Below are 18,298 nucleotides of genomic sequence, written 5' to 3'. Positions count from 1 at the left end.
GACCTTCTGAACATGAAAACTCTGCTCTGGTCTCTGAGAGTTGTGAAAAGTGCTTATAAACTCATCGTGGTGAATAATTAGGATCCTCTGAATGCATATGATAAGTGAGGAATAACTTTGGACCACTGCAAACTGTTTCAAATGAACTAGTTTTTCACGTTTTTAAGACAATAAAAATCGAGTACAGCGCCTTTAAACAAGAACAAACCAAATCAACACTGTATCAAAATGTCCGTTAAAATGAAAGTGACTCTAAAATCAAAGCGTTTGAAAGCTGACAGACATTTTGCCACCTCTCTAAGTCTTTGTAAGCATGTCCTCTTCTCCACTGTCGCCTCCAATTGGCTCAAACCAGGACAAAAACATGACTAATTTATTCAAATGCATTATTGTGAGTGCTTTAGCTCCGATATAAATTTAATCACATTTGAAGGAGCACTGAAAACACACTTAAAGTTTCATGTTGACTTTCTAGAGGTATTATAGTCTTTGTAAAAAATACATAAATACATCTGAAAATAGATGGTTACATTGAAAGAAAGCATTTATAATATCTCTGGATTAGCACTGCAAGATATGAACAATTACAAATGTTACAGTGAAGTAGTGCTACAAGGAGTACAACTACTACTACTACTACTACTACTACTACTACTACTACTACTACTACTACTACTAAATCATAATACAGTATATATGGACTGGCCCACAAGAGGTGATATGCTTCTGCCCTCATACTGTACTCTCCCACCAGCAGCAGGAGCAGAGGAGCGCTGCCACAGTGACCACCACTGCCAGGAAGAGTTAACGTAATGTAATGTTTTAAAATAATGTACAATAAACAACTTTGATTATATTAATACATAATTTAACCTTGTTAAACTACTACTACAACTACTACTACAAGTGCACTGTGCCAAAACTAGGTTATTAACAACTACTACCACTACTACTACTACTACTACTAGTAGTAGTAGTAGTAGTACCACTAGTACTACTAGTACTAGTACTACTACTAGCACTACACAGGGCTGTCATTCTGTATAATGGCCCCTGTGCACAAACCATCTTGGTGGGCCTGAACTCCATGTTGTCAAATGAAAAATTCCCCCCCCCCCAGCCCAAGGCCTGCCCCTACTACTGCAAGTACAACTTACAACTACAGCGGCAGATGTCTGAGGCGGGTCTTACAGGAAATGTGAGAGAAGTTACAAAAATTATGAATCACCTCAAAGTGACCACAGGACATAAAGGACTTAAAGTGCTATGAGAAAAATACAAAATACTCAATATATGGTACAGAGGAGGGAGAGTGGATATATGGTACAGAGGAGGGAGAGTGGATATATGGTACAGAGGAGGGAGAGTGGATATATGGTGCAGAGGAGGGAGAGTGGATATATGGTACAGAGGAGGGAGAGTGGATATATGGTACAGAGGAGGGAGAGTGGATATATGGTGCAGAGAGTGTATTTTTGGAAATAAAACAAAAATATTTGAGTTACGTTTGATTCTCAAAAACAAGACTAGGATAATTTGTCATCTCAAATTTCAAACTGCAATGCATGATGGGTAGAATCGTGCAAAACAAGTGCCAGTGACTGATAGCACCACCTGTTCTCCACCACATACGAAACAGCTGCAAAAGTACACAAAAGTACACAAACGTACACGCACTACTACACACGGGCACAGTAGTGTGCAGTGGTGACATGTTTTTACACAGGAGCTGATTGTTAAGGTCCAAACGCTGACACAGAGTTTAAATAAAGGTCGTAAAGTGACACGAGCCGATTGAGAAATATTAAAATTTGACTGTGGTATGAGAACACAGAGCACAGGGCTATTAACTCATTAAAGACACAGTGTGTAACTTTTTATAGCCCTAGATAGACTATAAGAAAAGTATATTTTGTTTTGTGTTTTTCATTTTGGTTGTGTTTATTGCACCTAAAAAACATGTCTTTACTGTGATCATCTCCACAAACCTGACTCTTGCTGCTTTTTCCATAGAAATGTTGTTCTTTTAGCTGTAATATTCCACAGTACAGCATAAACATCCCTATCTCCCTGTGTTCCAAAGTGTGCTTTAGGTATGGTTTTATCTTCCAATTTCCAAGGAATCAAGTGATTACTCATATTCATGATGTGCCACATTTTACAAACTCAAATTCTGGCCTGTTCTTTCAGTGAGTCATTTTAGAAGTACTTTTATCTGTATTTTATTTAACCTGTTTTATTTAGAACGAGCAGGACAGGATATCTTTGTGTATTTTTCTTTTCCTATGTATTATAATACATAGCTGGTGTGTCTGAAAAACTTCAGACAGTTTGAAATTCCTGTCTTTTTCAAACCTACAATCACTTTAAGACAGAAACTGGTTCACCCAAAGGACAAAACCCTGAGACACAAAGTAATGTGGTCTATTCAGTGTAGTGAAGAGTGCAGTGAGCGCTACAAAACTAGCGTAACTAAACAGCCACTCCATAAGAGAATGTAGACACTAACCATTCCTTCGAAGATAGTGAGGTTCAGATCTGAGCCAGAGAAAATAAATGGTTTGAGAGGGGAGTTAAATAAGTAATTTTTGTTAGGAAAGACAAGCCTTCCTTAAACAGGAATGGAGGTCTTAGACATCATCTGTCCCCCATCTATAGTCCATCCTCAGACCCAAACAAAGTAAACAATAGCAGGGTTGTTAAAGGGTGAATAGGAGGGTTTCACCTGAAACTGGACACAATAGATGTTTACAGTTTCAGTGTAGTTAACTCCTCCCTTCAGACAGATATAAGGCAGTGTCCAGCAGTAATCTGACCAGAACTGAAGAAACGGCTTGGATGAGTAGCCAAACGTCTTCACTCCTACAACGTTTTATCCAGTTTACAGATTTAACTTTTACTATGGATCAGACCTGACGACTGAGGCGTTACACAGACTTTCCTATGTATTGTGTTATATGTATATTAGAGTTTTTACTTTTATATGAAGCACTTTGGTCAGCTCAAGTCATTTTAAATGTGCTATAGAAATAAACTTGAACTGAATTGAACCTTTATTTAAGCAGGAGAATCTCTTTGAGATTAAAACCTTTTTCACAGGCGTCCTGCCAACAGGCTGCACTTCATCATGTAGGAGCAGTACTAAGTAGTAAGTAGTAACAGCATGGTAATTATCATTTACTTCCAATATTACTGAACATATTCCTGCATTGTTTCTGTCTCATCTATTTTAACTGCTATTACTTAAAAGGTGCACTGTGTAACTTTTCTGGTGGAGGGTCTGACACCTGCTCATCTCCATGGAAACATTTTTACTTTGCCTGGAAAGAATGCATGCATTCTTACTGTCAGTGTGGTAGCCTCTCCACAGAGAGGAGAAACAGTCCAAAAAAGAACCAGAAACCTGCGCTTTTCTCCATGGAGCTAGATAAGGTTAATTCTATACTCACTCACATTTTTATATAGCACTTTTCCATCTTCAAGGCTCAAAGCGCATTACATCAAGGAACCACTCAACCAAACACATACACATTCACACACCAGTGTACACAGGCACTGGGGGTGCGGAGTGTCTTGCCCAAGAACACAACAACAGCATTCATCTGAAGAAGCTGGGAATTGCACATCCAACCTGTGGGTCAGTGGATCTGATCTTATCAGTGGACAAACACTCTATAAACTGAGCTAGAACTGAAAGAACTGGTGGTGCTGCTACTACTACTACGGTTACTACAACTCATTCATGAAACTTACAAATCAGTTTAAGCTTTTTATTAAACAAAACACAAAGTTGAGTTTTCACTTTACAGAAAAGAAAAGTACATTATAGTCTATGGCAGATTGTATAAGCCCAGCGGTGCACTGCATTTATCAAATAATTACAGACCTTTCAAACATTTTGGTATTTGGTTGACAGTTATTGGCTGGGAGCTGGAGAAGTGGGTGGAGTCAGGTCAGAATTTGGAACTTCAACCTGTAACAGACAAAAACAGAAATTTGGATATTTACTTTAAAGGGACTGTGCTCAATGTTTTGACATAATAAAGTAAAATGTGTGTTGCCCCAGTACAGATATATCATGAATGTAGATCTAAAAAAAAGACCGATGTGTACTGTCTGCATGGAAATATTGTGTTTTTTATTCCCTCAAACCAGTAAGTAAGGTTGTTTAGAACACTACCTGTTGTTAGCATTATCACAATGGCAAAAGTCCACTCTCATCTCTGAAAGTTGTGAAAAATGCTTATAAACTCATGCATTCTGAACATCCTAATGATTCACCATGATAAGGTAAGTGAGGAGTAACTTCGGACCACAACAAACTGTTTAAAATCAATGAGTTCTGTTTCATGTTCTGTTGTTTCATGTTTTTAAGATGGTAAAAATCAGGTACAGACGTTTGAGTATTCACCTAGTTGCTTCCTTTCAGTCTGCCTCCCTCTCCAGAACTCAAAATGCCTGGTTCCACCCTGTGACATCATAGGGTGGTAATCCAGAAGTGCTCTTAAGTGTTCATTCACCTTCACCAGACTCATTCCAAAACTAAAGTGGTTAAAGGTGCACTATGTGACTTTTCTCGAGAGGGGAGTCCACCGCTTCCCTTGTCTCCTTGGGGATGTTATTGTCTTGGAATGTTCCACAGTACGGCATTAAACTTATCCATTTGGCATTTATTCGTTTCATTGCTCAAAAATAACATACAAAAACATGCACTGTGGCATATATTGATATTTGGATATTTTTGCACACTCCTATATCGTATTGTATTGGGCAGCTGTATCAATATATATGTTTTTGTACAGTTAACCAAATTATTCTGTCACAGAGTTACATTTTAGTAGCTAGTTTAGAGGAAAGAAATTTGTTGATGCAGAACATTTGCCATTTTACTCACTGTTTTGATGATTAAAACAGGTGTATTTCCTATTAACTTAGACAGCAGTTTAACAAAGACTTTTAGTGTCACAGTCGTGTTTTACTCGATATGTTGTGATGCTTCAGAGCCGTTAAACTGCACATGTCCCTGTGTAAATGTAAATGTGGAGCTCGTATAAACTGTGTATGAATAATATTGACCAATGAAACAGTCTGATGTGTTCTTCTAGTTGCACTTTATGTTCATCCATCTTCAGTAAACAAGATAAATGCACCATGCACGAAAGGCTATATTTTTCACTGAACACCGTATTGAATTGTTTTGAAATACATTGTATCGTATCGTATCGAATCAAATCGAAAAAGTACCGTATCAAGATATGTATCGTATCGCAGCCTATGTATCGAGGTATGTACTGGCAAAATCTTAATAATACACAGCCTGAGTGACATGTAACTTGAGCCAATAATCACCTGGTCGTCTCCATGGAGATAGGTAGGTTTAATACCGTACTGTGGAACACACCAAAGTAATAACATCTCCATGGACACAAGCAGGCAGGCAGCAGACTCCCCTCTCGAGAAAAGTTACCTAGTGCACCTTTAAATTACACTGCAGAGCTAATCAATTTCAGTGATTGCAGCTTGTATTATTGGACCGAATTAAAACTGCTAATGCAAAGTACTATTTTACCATTCTATAAATAAACAATAGGTCGCATTCATGTTCTATAATTTAATGATGTAATCATTTCAGAGAAGTCCACCTGAGAGCTCGGACCTGTGACTTCTGACCTGTCTCAGCTCAGGTTCAGCTACCGGGATTCTAATGTTGTGCTGTCATGTGAACACAACTTACTGCTGAGACTGTAAATTGGTTTTAAAATAGTGTTGTCACAGTACTAAAAGTTCAACATTAAACAGTAGTACTTTGACACACAAATAGACACATATAGAGAAAACAGTGTCCAGTAGGTTCATAGTCGTCCATGGGTGTGTGTGTGTGTGTACTAGTCTATGGGTCTTACACTTGTTCTGATAGAGCTCAACATCATTCTAAAGATATTCAGGAAAGGTTCATTTCTGTGAATTGGACTTTTTTAGTATCAATACCAGGGAACAATGGGTATCTAGTTTCAATATTAGTTTTAGTATATTAGGATCAGATTTTCAATACTTTTGAAAACCGAATTTTAAAATAATTACAATCTTGCTAATTTGATCCCACATCAAAATCTGTTCATCTTTCTTTAAGTCTTTTAAAAGATATTGTACCAAAAATAAGCTCAAACTTCATTAAACAACGTCCGAGAACATTCCAATCTCACGGATAGAGTCGGCGCTCCCAAATCACAAAGCTATTAACTCAAGGAGACAGCGAAGGAGACAAGGAACTAGGAAACGAGGAGATAGGAAAAGAGGATAGAACGAGGGTTATATTAAAGACAGGACCTTAGACACTCGAGGGAATACGAACTGTCTGCTAAAATAATGTTAAAGTTATTACTGTTTCCCATCCTATATCCCTGTGTGTCAGATGCCCTACCATCCTCTTATATCCCTGCATGTCAGAAGCCCTCCATGTGTGTCAGATGCCCTCCATGTGTGTCAGAAGCCCTCCATGTGTGTCAGAAGCCCTCCATGTGTATCAGAGGCCCTCCATGTGTGTCAGATGCCCTCCATGTGTGTCAAATGTCGTTCATGTGTGTCAAATGCCCTCCATGTGTGTCAAATGCCCTCCATGTGTGTCAAATGCCCTCCATGTGTGTCAAATGCCCTCCATGTGTGTCAAATGCCCTCCCTGTGTGTCAGATGCCCTCCCTGTGTGTCAGATGCCCTCCCTGTATCTCCTTTGGGTCTTATTGTGCCCAAAACATCCAACCCTATGGTTTAGATCTGTACAAACATGTTCTGAAATGGGATTTTTGGATTAGTTTGCCAGATTAGATTTCAGTGTTTTTGTCCGTTCTTCTGCACGTGTTTAAAATGTGAACTTTGAACAGAATCCTATTTTTAAAACAGAAATTGCAAATCAAATCATAATCGCAATGCTTTTCCGAAAGCTCACAGTTAGACATTTTGCTAAATTGTTCAGCCCAGCACATTGTTTCAGAATATGCAGATTTGGAATTTTCCAAAGCTAAACATTCAATATATTCTTTACTAAACCTATATAACATGTTACCTCCTCGTTACATATTCCTTACTATACATTAGCTCATTATACAGGCGATGCACTGTCCCTTTAATTGTCCATATTGATCGTGCAGTTTATTAGCGTTAGCCTGTTAGATATTGTCCTCTCTATAGAGTCATTTGCTAATGTGTGTCCTCGAGGTTTTTACTATGTCCTGTCTACATGTCCTTCACCTACCTCAGTACAGTCTGTAACAACACGGAGGGAACAAAATGGAGGACGCCTTTAGACTTATGATATCTGAGAGTGAGAATAGATCTGCACAATATTTATACAGCAAAGAGATCACAAAATAGTACCTGATTTTTATTATCTTAAAAATGTGAAAAACACAACTAGACAGAACTCATTTTAAATGGTTTGCAGTGGTCCAAAGTTAATCCTCACTTATCCTATGCATTCAGAACATCCTAATGATTTACAGGGATGAGTTTATAAGCACTTTTCACATCATTCAGAGCGAACAACAACAACAAGCAGTGGACTTTTTTGACCGCAAGAGCTGCTTATACAATATATCTGTACGCGGGCAAAGCAGTACAAAGTCTGCCGTGTACTGTCTGCATTTAAGTATAAAGCACATTATTGTTTGAGAATCAAGAAGTGCACGGAAGCATGCTAGTTGTTCTTAGCGTTAGAGTGACAGCAAAACTTGGGTCTCTCAGGGTTGTGAAAAGCACTTATAAACTCATCATGGTGAATAATTAGGATACTCTGAATGCATAAGGTAAGTGAGGAATAACTTTGGACCACTCCAAACTGATTAAAATTAACTAGTTCTGTGGTAGTCAATATCGCCGATCTATGTAGTGCTTGTTTACTATGCCCCCATTTACTTTAATCCTAACTAATCCTTATCTGTACTCCTGTGCTACTATTTAACACCACTTCATGTACACATTTTAATAGAAGCATTTCCTCCATCATTGTCTATTTTAGCACAAATATAGGTCACATGCATCATCAAACCACGTCAAAAATTAAGCTTATCTATTAATAAAACAAGCGCGGTTGCCAGATAATGCAGTGTGCTTGCTCTACATCCAAATTTAACTCCCACCCTAGTTTTAATTTCCACAATTTATGCAGAAAACATCGCCAAAACACTTTAAAAACTTTCATTTTTTGGAAGCGATAGACACTTTAGAGTGGTTTGTCCTTCCAAGTGTCTTCTTTTTGATTTGGGGCCAAACTAAAGTGGTAAAAATACTAAAATCCTAACTTGGGGCTAAAACAAGTGCTGGTTTTGTAGAAAGAAAGCAGATATGTTCTAATTATTTAAGGAATTATTTTCAAGGACACTTCCTTACGATTTATGGTTGTTTAATTAATTGGTCATAATTTTAACACAGATAGTAATATTAAACAAGGTCAGTTTGTACTAATGACTTTGACAAGTTTTGAGATGAAAATACTAACTGGACAGAATACACATTTTGTTGCACAGTCACCACAGCTAAACTGATTCTAAACTGGGACTAAATCCTGAATTAAACAGAGGACAAAAAATTAAGTATACCTTAACCAAGTGAGAACGCTCCTTTATTTGTTTATTAGGTTTAATAGATTTAAGATTTTCTTACCAGTTTTTCCGCTCTTTTCCTCAACTTATTCCAGACTGTGTGATGCGCCTAAAAAAAACAGGAAAGATCAATGACACAAGACAAGACCAAAGCCGTGTAATAAATAAAGGAGACTATGAATCATGCACTGGCTCCTGTGGCTCAGAGAATAGACTTTAAAGCAGCTCTGCTTGTGAACAAGTCTCTCCATGGATCAGCACCAAAGTACATCTTCCACATATTAGAGCCATATGAAACATCTCACACTCTTGGGTACTAAACCAGGACTTAACCAGGACTAAACCTGGACTAAACCAGGACTACTGGCCTCTACTTTGACAATGTTTAAATCCAGGCTCAAATGGTTCTGTTAGGTGTGCATATGACTGACAATACAAAATCACACTTTGTTTTGATCTTTACGTTGTCCTAACCTTAAAAAATAACAATACTGTTAAAACTTTAAAAAAGGTACTTATACTCCACAATTTGTATGAGAAAAACATAAGCATTTGCTGAGCTACTATAGTCTGTAGAAATCTATGGGAAACAATTGTAAAATATTGCACCATATAGATTTGCATAGTATTCAGAACTGTCCTCCCCCTAATATTCAATTATAGGCAATAATAGGCAACAAGCTTGACAAGAATGTTCAATTGTTTTTTTTTTTTGACTAAAATGTTTTTTTTTTTAGGTTTGGTCATGATTTAGTCAGGTTTGTGTCTCCTTTTAGTTCACAACAAAAAATTTACCTGTAAACATGTATTTTCTCCCCCATAGCAGTTACCTGAAGTTGGGTGGGCAGAGACAGCCCCTGCGCTCTGCGATGGAGTCCCCACGGCCCGGATCCCAAACTGTGGAGCGCGGTCACTTCAAACTGAGAGCACAGACCGGTCCTCGCCACTAGGGGGCTACTGGACAGAAGCACATGATCCCCACATCTGCAAAGAAGACAAAAGATGCACTTCAGTCTGTAAAATGGCATAACTTTTCTAAATTAATACTACAAAAAATATTGATAAATATTTGTTTTCTATTGTTTATTTTTCTTTAATATGCTTGGAAGTAGATTTTTTTTCTTGTATTTTTTCTTTTCTATTTTTGTATTTATCTTTATATATGCTTGAAACTATATTTTATTTTCACTACTTCTTGTATTTAAAGCCATATTAGTAAGATGGCTCAGTGTATGTGTTTATATTACAGTAGAGATGGAAGAATAATCCCAGTTTGAATGGTCACATTATGAAATACATAGACTCAAGTTCTTTAGGTAATATAATGTCCCTGTGTGTCAGATGCCCTCCCTGTGTGTCAGATGCCCTCCCTGTGTGTCAGATGCCCTACCTGTGTGTCAGATGCCATCCCTGTGTTTCCATGGGGTGTTTCTATGTAAAAGCTACCAACCCTGTAGTTTAGACCTCTGTTCTGAAGTACATGGGATTAGTTTAACAGATTTTAGTCTTCTCTCAAATATCTAATCCCAAAATTTATCTCCAAATAGAACATACAATAGGTTCTCTGTCCTGATCTTTAAAAGCACACCTTAATTTAAATGTAAATGCTTTTGTCACCTGTAGAGTTGAAGTGTGCCTGTGGGGTTTTCTGAGGCCATCTTCACCACTTCTTCCTGTTTACACCTGAAATAAACAAACAAAAGTAAATTATACAGGATGCATTTGTTTGTGATACTTTGCAGTGACGTCATGCTGGGGATGTTCTACAGATTAATATGTGTGTGTATGTGTATGTATATGTATATGTATATGTATATGTATATGTATATATATATATATATATGTATATGTATATATATATATATATGTATATATATATATATATATAACAAAATGGAATTGAACAACACATTGGAAGACATTTGATTTTCAACAAAAAGGTGAGTGACTAACAACTGTCATTTTACGTGTGAGAGACTTGTTTAACAGCACAAATCAGCTTTATGGTCAGATTTTGTTAGAACAAAACTCAGATTAAAAGTAATTTGAGTAACAGGGCTTCAGACAGTTAGCACCATACCCCCAAGGAATGTTGATATCATCTGCTGCAAAGTAACAATGGGAATTAAGCTATTTAAAGTATTAGTAGTACTTAAATGTAACTTTTCAGGTGAACGTTACACCAAATCAAATCAAACTTTATTTATAGAGCACTTTTCATACAAAAAAAAGTAACACAAAGTGCTTTACAAAGCATTAAAATCAGTCCCACCCACCAAACCACCCGACAGCCAAACAACCCAACCCCAACACATCAATAAACATAACCAAACAACCCCCCACCCCAACACACACTCCCACCCCCCACCCCAACACATGTTCAAATACCTTGGTTTAATTTAAAATATGTTTAATGCAATAGGCTGGATAAAGATGAACCAGATGAGAGAGCGCCACCAGAGGAACCATCTGCACCAGGAGCAGGGTCACCCGCAGCCACAGGACACCAGCCCAGGGCCCAGAGAAGAGATGAGGTCAAGACCAAACCTCCAGGGCCCACGAGCCAGGGCCCAGCAGCCACAGCCAACCACAGCTCCCGGTGCAGAGGGCTCCTCAGAGGAAACACTGGCAAATCTAAAATTATTAAAAATAATAAAATAAGTCAAAACTAATAAATAAGTCAATAAATAATAAAATAAATAAATAATAAAATAATCAATAAATAATAAAAATAAGTCAAAACTAAACAAGTAAATAAAACATAAGTAAAACATAAACACACTAGCCAGCCTAAATAAGACTAAATAGAGAAGTAAACTAAAATGATAAATACTAATCAAAAGCTATGCTAAAAAGATGGGTCTTGAACCTGCTTTTAAAAACCTGAATGTTCACCACTTGCTTGTCTCCATGAACATGTTAAAAATATTTCACAGTATGGCATTAAACATATTTATCTCTATGGAGACAAGTAGGAGAGTGAAAGCACTCACATAAAAACAAAAAAATTAAAACTGCACAATTTCCACTTTTGTGTCTCCATGGGGATAAGAATATTACAAAAGATCGCATCAAACACATCTTACATTTACTCAATCTGCGATTTTATTGCAAAAACGCACTAATGCATTTATTTTATAATATAAGTGAGCGGGCTTGCCTCTTGACCTCTGACCTGTAACTTGGCCTGGTGGAATCACATACCTGTCTCCATAAAGATTCATAGGTTTCATATAGCAAGAATGTGTGTTTTTCCAAGTTATTTCTGAACAACAATAAGATGAAGTTTAATGCCAGACTTCAATGCCACCACAAAGCATATGCAGCGCTTAAACTGTCTTAGCCCTGAGTCCAGGTTGAGTCCAGGTTGAGTCCAGGTTGAGTCCAGGTTGAGTCCAGGTTGAGTCCAGCTTGAGTCCAGCTTGAGTCCAGCTTGAGTCCAGCTTGAGTCCAGCTTGAGTCCAGCTTGAGTCCAGCTTGAGTCCAGCTTGAGTCCAGCTTGAGTCCAGCTTGAGTCCAGGTTGAGTCCAGGTTGAGTCCAGGTTGAGTCCAGGTTGAGTCCAGGTTGAGTCCAGGTTGAGTCCAGGTTGAGTCCTGGCTTAGACCGTTGATTGAAGAACACTCACTGTATCCCCTTAGGTCCAGGTTCATTCAAAAGCAATAGGAATTCTGCCACTTCTGCTCAGTCAGTGGAGTGTAAAGTGTGTGAGTGGGCGGTGGTGCGTTTACTTGTTGTGGGAGAAAACCTCGAGGGCCACTGAAGGCAGCACATCTAGAGGCTCAAAGGGCAGGTCCAGGTGGATGAGCAGCTGTGCCCCGCGGGTCAGTGAACGCAACGACTCCTATAGAAACAATACAGGAACAACATCAGTAAATACTATAAACTCCTCAACTCGAAAAATACATTTAGTCTCCATTATACCCATTTAAATTCAGTCCTGGTCTAATCCTCGTTTAGTCCTGGTCTAGTCCTAGGACCATCCTAGTACAGTCCTGGTCTTTCCCTAGTTTAGTTTAACCATATTTAAGAAAAATTGACCGCAGTTTAGTCCTGGTCTATACCTTGTTTAGGTCTACATTAGCCCCCGACTGGCCTGGCTCTAACTTAGCCCTGATATAGACATGTTTCCACCTGATTTAGTCCCCCGTGTTAAATTTGTATACCTTGGATTATTAATTTGTAGACCTGGATTAGTCCTGGATTAGTCCCAGTTTAGCCCCAGTTTAGCCCCAGTTTAGCCCCAGATTAGGCCCGGTTTAGGCCCGGTTTAGGCCCGGTTTAGGCCCAGTTTAGGCCCAGTTTAGGCCCGGTTCAGGCCCGGTTCAGGCCCGGTTCAGCCCTGGTTCAGCCCTGGTTCATAACATTAGTCTTGGTTTAGCCTTGGTTGAACCTAGTAGAGACTTTTGTCCCCAACTGGATCTGGTTTAGTACCGGTTTAGTCCCACTTTATTCTAAACTCTATATTTATCCCTCTAAAGCTGGTTTGCGCCCCACACTTTGAGAACCCTCCTGTGTTATTCTCATATCTGCTCTGTTCTGCCTCCTCTGCAGATTCTAATGATAGAGGTGGGATCACACTCCAGATGTCCCCATAAAAAATAATACATGTATAATCAACCCTTATATAAAACCAGGACTGCAAAATTAACCAACATAGTAATCAAACAGAAATCAAAATTTGAATGGTTAAAATGTGTAAATCTTAAATTATTTAGCTAATCTAATGTCCTCTTTGGGAGCTACATGTCCCTGTGTCTCCATTGGGTCTTATTCTGCGTAAAACCTGCTAACTCTGTAGTTTAAACCTCTACAAACATGCATGCATTCTTGGATTAGTTATATTCTTGTTTAGTCCTGGTTTAATCCAATCCTAGCTCTATCTTGGTTGTAATATAGTCCTGGTTTAGTCTTGGTTCAGTTCTGGTTCAGTCCTGGTGCATTCCTGGTGCATTCCTGGTGCAGTCCTGATGCAGTCCTGGTTTAGGCCTAATATAATCCAGGTTTAGTCCTGGTTTGAGTCCAGGTTTGAGTCCAGGTTTGAGTCCAGGTTTGAGTCCAGGTTTGAGTCCAGGTTTGAGTCCAGGTTTGAGTCCAGGTTTGAGTCCAGGTTTGAGTCCAGGTTTAGTCTTGGTATAGTCCAGGTTTAAGTCAAGGTTCAGCCCAGGTTCAACCCTGGTTCAGTCTAGATTCAGTCCTGGTTCAGTTTTCAGTCTTTTCTCGAATGTTGATGCTCCTAAACAGGTTTAGAATCTGCAATGTGAACTAAATCTGTATTTTCAAAACACACATTTCTAATTTGGTCGCAGTTGCAAAATTATGTTTGTGAAAATATCGAATTGCATATTTTCTGAAAAAGTCAAGAGTCTGCAGTAAAACAGAGTCTATTTTTAACAAACAACATGAGTACCATATTTTTAGAACTGGTAAGGCTCTTTATGAGCCCAGTAGTTTGTAGACTAACAATTCAAACAAGGTTTTTGTTCCTGTTGGAAAATCTGTCAACATTTGACCTATCAATTAAAGGCCCTGTACTGATTTTTGTCCCAGGTATTTAAGCAAAATGTGTCTGGCCCCAGTGAAGATATATTGTATATGAGGTCAAAATAAGTCCACTGTGTACTGTTTGCATCTAATTATTCAGTGTTTTATCGTCCAAGAATCAGGAATCAATATTATTATTATTATTAATATTATTATTATTATGTATTTGTTTAAAAGGGAACCATGTACAATTAGAACAGAAATGTTGCCATTTGATGCACTGGAGCAGAGTTAGCCTTGGGCTCATTTACATCTGCAGTCCCCTGGAACAGAACAACCCACAAATGGTTGACAAAACACAAACAAATAACAACAGATTAAAACATAAAAAGTATACAAGTATTAAAACTACCACACCCTTCCACACACAGAGACACACAGACGCAGTTATAGATACAAAGCCAGAACCATTGAAGCATAGAACCTAAAGAGATGAATAGTTACAGTTTTGCGCTCTTTAAGTGCTTTTTTAATTCAATCTTAAAACATTTGATTGTGACACATGACTTTATGGAGTCAGACAGCATGTTCCACTTTGTAGTGGCCTTCACTGAAAAAGCTGATTGTCCAAAGGTGGAGTGATGGAAAGGTATTATACAGTTGTGCACAGAGGTTATTCTTGTGGATCGAGTTTTTAGCGCAATAGCTCACAAAGTCCTTCAAACAGTCAGGAGCCAAGCCATTTAGAATCTTGAAAACCAGACAGATTGAAAAAGGAGTCTGTAATTTTCAAGACTTAAAAGATGATAATTTACCCAGATGTTACAGTGATGATGCATTAGAGGCTTTTATCAAAGATCTTTAAGGCTTGTTTATACACTGACTCTAAAGGTCTAATAGCAGTTTCCCCAGCCTGTCCCCAGTGATGCAAAAGGACAAGTGAAATAAGAGTGGGCAATAGTCCTGGCTGCTTCCAAGGATAGACAAGGTCAAATATGCCTGAAGTTAGCCATGCTACATTTGATGTTTTTTGTCATGTTCCTGAAGTTTTAAAAAATTTGGGTTTAAGTCTAAGGTGACCCCAAAATATTTAAATTCAGACATATTAACAATCCTCTTGTTTTTAAAGTATTGATTTTGGAAAAGAACATAGCTTCTATTTTGCTAATGTTTAGGCAAAGACAGTTGATGTTAGATTTACTGTGTGATGGCAAAACTCCACATTAGTCTCTGAAAGTTGTGAAAAGCGCTTATAAACTTATAAACTGGTGAATAATTAGGATGCCCTGAATACATAAGGTAAGTGAGGAAATAACTTTGGACCACTGCAAACTATTTAAAATTAACCAAGTCTGGTTTTCATATTTCTAACACAATAAAAATCAGGTACAGCACCTTAAAAGATACATTGTTTGTGCACAACTTTAATACTGTAGAGAAAATAGAGAAGAGAAATTGAATGGGATATGTCTAGGTTTCACAGTGACCTCTAGTGGTAAAGCTCGACCTCTTCTTGTTTTGACAAGAAGTCTTAATAATAGTTTTCTATTTGCTACTATAAAGTTTTTAACTAATCTGATCAAATTTCAGGTAGTGTTTGTTCTGGAAGAGCATAATAAACATTTGGTATTTTTATGCAAATTTAATTATTATTTTTACCTGAGAGGGCGCCCACGAGTCTAACTGTGGATCAAGAACTACATCACAGCAAAAAGCTCCAGATGTGACTGAAAAAAAAGAGATAATTTAATTTAGTTTAGTTCAGGTTTATTCCTGGGTTTATTCCCTGGTTCAGCCCCTAATTGAGACAGTAGTTCAGTCCCTGGTCTAGTCCCTGGTCTGGTCCCTGGTCTGGTCCCTGGTCTGGTGCCTGGTCTGGTCCCTGGTCTGGTCCCTGGTCTGGTCCCTGGTCTGGTCCCTAGTCTGGTCCCTGGTCTAGGTTTATCTTTGTTTTCATCATAGTAATTTTACCAATTACATAAATAATATAGTTTAGAAAGTAACTTATGATGCAAGTTTACTGCAAATATAGTCCTTAGTTTAGTCTTTGTTTAGTCCTGGCTCACACATGGCTTAGACCTGGCCTAGTCCTAGTTCAGTCCTAGTTTGGTCCTGGTTTAATCTTCTTCGAATATCTCCAAAATAATCAAATATGAAATGTGTGTGTGTACCTGGGACGTCTGGAGACCGGAGCAGCTCCACAGTGAAGTCATCTTTAAAGGCCGTCTCCAAAACCTGGCCCAGGAGAGCAGAGCAGGAACGCCAAAACGCCTGAGCGAGAGAGAGGAGGTGGACGTTTTATTTATGCTTGCAGGTAAATAAACTAAAACTGAAAAAACACATTGATGATACATGATTTTTTTTCTACAGCTCAATATTGATAATTACTGCTAATGTAATGTAATGATAATGTTTATTAGCAAAATATATAATAACAATAGCCTGGCCGAACATGGGCATTAGATAAAGAACAAACCATACTCCCTAATGATGAAAATACACAGGCCAAAGTCCAGACACATTCTTATCAACTCTTGAAACATATATTGGGATAGTACCTGGTTGACAGCAGTAGGGTCACGGTCCTTAAATGTGAGCAGTCTGAGAGCGCAGGAGTCCATGAGCGGTTTGTGCAGAGGCCACAGCTCTCCATCCACAAGAGCCAAGACTGAAGAGGTCACATGGTACTCCGTCAGATCTGGAACAACACAGAAGGCACTTTATCAAACTTTAGGCCATGGTCTACATTAGATCTCTTTAAGAAGCAGTTATTTCGGCAATATAATGTCCTCTTTGAGAGCTAAATAGCCCTGTGTCTCCTGATATTTACTAACTAATAAACTAAACTACTAACTAATTTACTTAAAAAACTCTGAATATAGTCTAAAAAATAGCAATTTACCCAAATTATTCAGGCTTGTAATATACATTGAATTATATATTTAAACTTACGTCGTGCACAGCTGAGAGGGGTGGACATCCCTTTGTTCATAACCAACAGAGTTCCCTCCAAACCTGGGCCCTGCATAGAAACCTCGATCTTCTCAATGCGAGGAAACAGTGCCCTTTGTCGGCTCTGCTCTCTCAAAAACACTGCATTTCTGTGACTGCGAACCTCAGCAGCTGAAGGCCGGACTGCAGCAGCGGCTGAAGCAAAACCTATAAAAAACATACCCAAAATATTACTGCGTTACTGTGGCAGGTTATCCTGGCCCCTCCCTCACACCAGGAGGTTGTGGGGTGCATTCATACCAGGGCATCAAGAACGCGCGTGTGAACGCACCATTAGACTTCTGATCTCACTGAGTGGAGTGTCCATCCTGTGTTACTGTGGCAGAGTGGTTATCCTGTTATCCTACAATTACTACTACTAGTACTACTTTCCATTTTCTAATTTGTTACAAAGCTTTTTAAGACGCTCTATATAATATGAAATTCACTTTTTTAATTCTTGTATTAATATAAAATATTAAAAATATTTTAGCTCCTTTAAACAGTTATTAGGCATCTAATTGGAACAACTGCTCAAATAACTGTTTTGATTTTTCAGTAAGTATATATAATTTAATGTATTTTTTTGTATAAAATATTTAATTAATAAAGCATCCAGATATACAACACATCTGTGACACCACTACGTATCGAAAATGAAAAATTACAGGTTATCCCTTAATTTTAAGAGGTTACATTGAATGATATACACTGTTTGGGCATCACTGTTTGATCAAAGATCAGATGACCTTTGGCTATATAAAATAGTTGTCCAAAAAAATTTTAATCTGTCATTCTGTTATTTGCGTTATTTCAGCTAAAATGTTGCTAATGCTAACATACTTACGTCGCTGGATAAAGATGCACCCGCTCTTTGTTGCCATTATGAAATAAATATAATGAACACGAACAAAAATAAGAAAATGGTTAAATATTGTTGGTATTGGAGCTGTTTTTGAAGGACGCCATGCCTGACTCTGGAGTTACACGAGATTTGGAGCCGGATGGAAACGAACCGAGAGGCCAAAGGTTCCGGGTGAAATGTAAGAGCTCGTGCAGGAGGTGGCGCTGTTAGATTGATTAGGAAAGTGATGGGGATAACCATAAAAGGACATTTACAAATGAATAACAAAAAAAGAAAAGAAAAAGAAAAAGAAAAAAAAGAAAGAAAAATAAGAGATTTGAATCCCTAACAAAAATGAATTTATGATGAATTTATATACATTTATGT

At 38.1% G+C, this 18,298-nt stretch overlaps 1 protein-coding gene across 1 annotated transcript; it reads right to left on the bottom strand.

The window, feature by feature from the left end:
* Nucleotides 1-3,759: 3,759 nt before the first annotated feature.
* Nucleotides 3,760-18,065, bottom strand: mrpl39 (mitochondrial ribosomal protein L39). Its single transcript, XM_033981377.2, has 10 exons — nt 17,915-18,065; nt 17,029-17,235; nt 16,635-16,774; nt 16,248-16,347; nt 15,736-15,803; nt 12,324-12,436; nt 10,212-10,277; nt 9,425-9,578; nt 8,656-8,703; nt 3,760-3,973 (listed from the first exon to the last, which is right to left on the bottom strand). Exons 1-10 carry the CDS (start codon nt 17,949-17,951, stop codon nt 3,917-3,919), a joined length of 990 nt encoding a protein of 329 aa, XP_033837268.1. The 5' UTR covers nt 17,952-18,065; the 3' UTR covers nt 3,760-3,916.
* Between the last annotated feature and the right edge of the window lie 233 nt (nt 18,066-18,298).

The sequence above is a fragment of the Periophthalmus magnuspinnatus genome, chromosome 2, assembly GCF_009829125.3.
Source record: "Periophthalmus magnuspinnatus isolate fPerMag1 chromosome 2, fPerMag1.2.pri, whole genome shotgun sequence".
In the NCBI taxonomy this organism is placed as follows: Eukaryota; Metazoa; Chordata; class Actinopteri; order Gobiiformes; family Gobiidae; genus Periophthalmus; species Periophthalmus magnuspinnatus.
Note: the sequence above shows the minus strand (reverse complement) of the source record. Positions and strands in the feature narration are given on the sequence as shown.

Coding starts and splice junctions, on each gene's coding strand:
- mrpl39 (XM_033981377.2), bottom strand. CDS start 17,951: ATGGCAACAAAGAGCGGGTGCATCTTTATCCAGCGAC. Junction 17,236..17,914: donor GTGCATCTTTATCCAGCGAC/GTAAGTATGTTA, acceptor TGTTTTTTATAG/GTTTTGCTTCAGCCGCTGCT. Junction 3,974..8,655: donor GGAAAAGAGCGGAAAAACTG/GTAAGAAAATCT, acceptor TGTCTGTTACAG/GTTGAAGTTCCAAATTCTGA.